Source organism: Cataglyphis hispanica, chromosome 7, assembly GCF_021464435.1.
Source record: "Cataglyphis hispanica isolate Lineage 1 chromosome 7, ULB_Chis1_1.0, whole genome shotgun sequence".
NCBI classification, from domain to species: Eukaryota; Metazoa; Arthropoda; class Insecta; order Hymenoptera; family Formicidae; genus Cataglyphis; species Cataglyphis hispanica.
This window is the reverse complement of record NC_065960.1, coordinates 8,210,793-8,215,083: the sequence shown is the minus strand read 5'-3', so window position 1 is coordinate 8,215,083 and position 4,291 is coordinate 8,210,793. Positions and strand designations below refer to the sequence as shown.

The following is a 4,291-nucleotide window of genomic DNA, read 5'->3' as shown; positions in this document are numbered from 1 at the left end:
AAGAATTATTTATATATTTAATTTACATATAATGTTATATTCGCGTAATAATAAAATAAGTATTTAAAAAAATAAAAATTGCGTCTATTATTAAATATATAATTAAAGATATATTATTTAAGTTTAAAAAAATTATATAATATATATATCTGAAATATGTTAAAGTATGTAGATTATATATAATATATATTAAAAGTGTTTTATTAATCTTATTTAATGTAAATTTTTTTATTATATAAATATTTATTAATAAATATTCAATAATAATCAAGATTCAACAATAAAACATTACGGTATTGGCAAAATCCTGAAAAAGATACAAATCTTTATTATTTATATGATATTCATTTTATAAATACTTTTAGATGAATAAATGATAAAAACTTTTAGATGAATAAATGCCTTCGAAAAATGCAAATTATTTAATTGTAACATATAACTAATAATTTGGAAAACAAAAAATTTGATTTATATAAATCCATAAGAGTATCCTATATTAAATATAGATTCTTATAGTTATCATTTTCTTCTAAATAAGTACATATAAAAATTTGCAAAATCTATAAAAAATTAGAATATGAATTTCCTGAATAAATCACTTGAACACTAAATCTTCCAAAAATTAGCAGTATATTCACTGATAAGCATCACATGTTGCTGAATATATCAAAAATTTCAGTATGTATGCACATTCTATATAAACTTCTATATAGTAGAAACAAATTATTTTCAAGCCTATATTCTTTATGGTTCTGTAGATTCTTGTTGTTCAAATTTGGGATATTTTGTTTCCACCTCTGTCCAAGTAGTCCTTTCATAGGAAAGATCTCTCACAACACCAGGCAACTCATCTAACTACAATTAAACAATTTAATTTCATTATGTTAAGCATGATAATTTAAAAAATAAGATAATCTATTTTATTTATGCTTATCTTAATGCTAGCAATTACTAAATTCTTCTCCTTTGCAAATTTTTTTGGTATATTCAAAATTTATACATCTACAATATAAGTTTTATACATAATGTGTAGTTTTTTTATTTATAACAAAAAAATATACATACGTTTATTCGAACTTGCCCCATGCTATCTCTATCCCTAAGTGTTGCGCTGTGTGGCATTTTTAAGGTGTCAAAATCGATAGTAATGCCAAATGGTATTGCTATTTCATCAGTGCGAGCGTATCTACGTCCTATGCTACCAGAAGAATCGTCCACTTTGTGTGAGACATCTGCTTTCGTAAGATCTTGCGCTATAAAATATTATTAATATAATCATCTTTAGATACATAATATTTATAAATAAATACTTATTATATCTTTTATCTATATTTTCAAACAATGACAAATCAAAGATAGAAAACAAAGAAATGCAACATTTGTTAATATTAGGATAAATATAATATAATAATTAGTATTGTGTTTCACTTACATAATTTTTTTACGAACAGCACGAATTCGTCATTACCGCTAAGTGGCAACACCGAACATTTCAATGGCGCTATTACCGGAGGAAGAGCAAAATATGTCCTTTTTTCGTCACCTTCTCTTGCTTTGAAATTATGCTCAAACAAGACATACATGATGCGACCTATGCCGAAGGAAGGCTCAATCACCGAGGGTATGATCTCCTCAACGTGAACAGTTTTTTTATAACGCTTTACTTCTATCATATCTCTGGTGAGCTGTATATCACTATTATCAGGCATTTTCAATGCTGCTTCAGCGCTTTCTTTGAGTTGTTTTTCTAAGATCATGATCTCATTTTCACTTAACTTTGCTAACATGTCTAGAATAGCTTTACTAAACTGCTTGAAAGTTTTACCGATCAGTGTCTTGTTCGGCATAATCTCACAAACATCCACCGTTTTTGGAGCGGGGAGTTTTTTTTCCGCTACTAGTTTCACGCCGGTAGCCTCAGTGTGCTGTCTCAAGTCGTAGGCGGATCGATCGGCACATCCTACACATTCTATCCATCCGTACGAAGTCAAACATTCAGCATCCCAGCAGTCACAGGCGTAATGTGCCATTTCATTACTCATATGCTGACGGAACCGTAAGCGATTCGGATCGACGCCGACCTTCAATAGGAACTGATAAATTCTAGCCATGTAGTAACCTAGCGTTTCATTAGCTACCAAGCCGGATGAAACGGCCTCTCCTATGGTGACATGTTGTGCCCTCATACCTTCCATTTGATTACAAGCTGAGTACAGCAACATCTTTATATTTTCGACTGTCTTGAATTTAGGATGATTCTTATCATCCGGGTCGCAGAAATGTTCGATCTCCGCCATAGTGAATTCTCGAACGCGTATGAGACCGGATCTCGGCGAAATCTCGTTTCTGAAAGCGTTACCAATCTGTGCTGCAGCAAATGGTAACCGCTCCTGATTAAATGCCAGCAATCTTTTAAAATTCACAAAGATACCTTGAGCTGTCTCCGGTCTTAAGAAAGCCTTGACAAGTCCAGATGGTCCAATTTGAGTACCAAACATCAAATTGAAGGCAATCGGTTCGGATAAGTCGTTACCAGTAACTGGTGATTTCATATTATACTTCCGTAGAACATTCATCATCTCAATTTCTGTCATGCCATCGATTGCGATAATGATATTCTTACATTCCTCACGTGTCTTCTCATCTGTTTTCTTATCACAAATTATCTTCTCTAGATGTGCTTTAATCAAGTGATCCAATCGAAAGCACTCGCCATTTTTCACATCTTTCACCATCACATCAGCGAATCGATCCACATGGCCAGATGCCTTCAGCACTGGTTCAGGTGTCAAAATAGAGCAATCAACTTCAAGCATCTGTTCTTCCAATACAAAGAAATTTCTCCAAGTATTTAATAAATTAGTTTTCATTGAGCAACCCATAGGCCCAAAATCATACTGACCAGTGATACCTCCATAAATAGCAAAAGATTGATCTAAATAAAATCTACGCTTTAAGAGATCCTCCATCCTTGCTCTATCAAATATTATATTATTGGAAACTAAAGACAGTTCCTTATCTTCAAGTATCTTTTTGCGCAACTTCAATTCTGCCACAGCTTTTTTGATGTCCAACTCTGGCGCACCATCAGATTTCAGCTTCCGTACATAATCACCCTACGAAGGACAATCATCATTATATTATCACATTATCTCATGAAAAAATAATCATAAGTTATCTAAAAAAATATGGAATTAAAATATGACACAATAATACAAAAATAACCAGTCCATTTATAATTAATTTTTAAAAAATATAGAAACTTATTTAACTCCAGAAACTTATATAACTCCATTTCTCAAAATCTGTCAACATTTAAAGCATTAATTCCGCCCAAAATATCATTAAGAAATTGACAATGTCAAAAGGCTCTCTCATGATTTCAATTCCTACATCGCATCCATATGGCACTCACTTGTTCCTTGACGTTAGCGCGAAGTGACGCCAGGGCTTCTTCAACTTTAGGGTCCATCATTTCAAGCGCGAGGGCAATTTTCAGCTTTCTGTTCGTCTTTTTGATACCCCACCGGCTAAAATCGAGTAAGCTGGCGGTGGTAACAACGTTTCTGACAGGTAGCCTGATAAGTGAAAGGTTGCTGGAAACGTGGTATGCCCCTATCTTACAGGCGATATAATGCAAACTGCGCTTGATAAGCTGCATTCGTCGCGAAAGTAAACTTGCCGTGCACTTTCACGCATTCGCCATCCCGTTCCACCAGGACCACGACTGTTAGAGGTTATTCAAGGCACTTTAAGGATGCGTTCCGCTTCACGCATTGAGCGCATAAATCGCCTGAAAATCTATAGTTCACGTAACATATATTATAGATTTCCAAGCGATCTATGCGCTCTATGCGTGGAAGGGAACGCAACCTAAATCGCCTTAAATAATTAATAAGCGCGGGAAATTGAAATTGATAAAATTTGAAATTCATTTCTGAATTATAATTGGTGCAAGAAAAATAATACTTACTACAATCACTGCCGAGTTTATTAATTATCTATTTCATCTCTATTAATCACGAATTTTATTTCATTTAATTACCTATTCTATTCGTCAATCTTTCATCAATAAATATAATACAAAAAAATTAAGCAACCATCTATTATATATTCTATGATTGAAATATTAGTTATCTCTCTGTCTATTATTTATTCTCTGACTAATGGTAACTCTATGGAATATCATCATCTATATTTACTATTCTATCAATGATTAATAGTATTCTATGATCTTATTTCAAATAATGAACTTATACAAAATAATTCAAATTAAGAAAGATCTCTCATT

At 32.5% G+C, this 4,291-nt stretch overlaps 1 protein-coding gene across 1 annotated transcript; it reads right to left on the bottom strand.

Annotated features, from left to right (window-relative positions):
* Positions 1–295: 295 nt before the first annotated feature.
* On the bottom strand, positions 296–3,849 carry LOC126851229 (glycine--tRNA ligase). The gene is made up of 4 exons (XM_050594955.1): positions 3,416–3,849; positions 1,433–3,116; positions 1,066–1,253; positions 296–855 (listed from the first exon to the last, which is right to left on the bottom strand). Exons 1-4 carry the CDS (start codon positions 3,659–3,661, stop codon positions 745–747), a joined length of 2,229 nt encoding a protein of 742 aa, XP_050450912.1. The 5' UTR covers positions 3,662–3,849; the 3' UTR covers positions 296–744.
* Between the last annotated feature and the right edge of the window lie 442 nt (positions 3,850–4,291).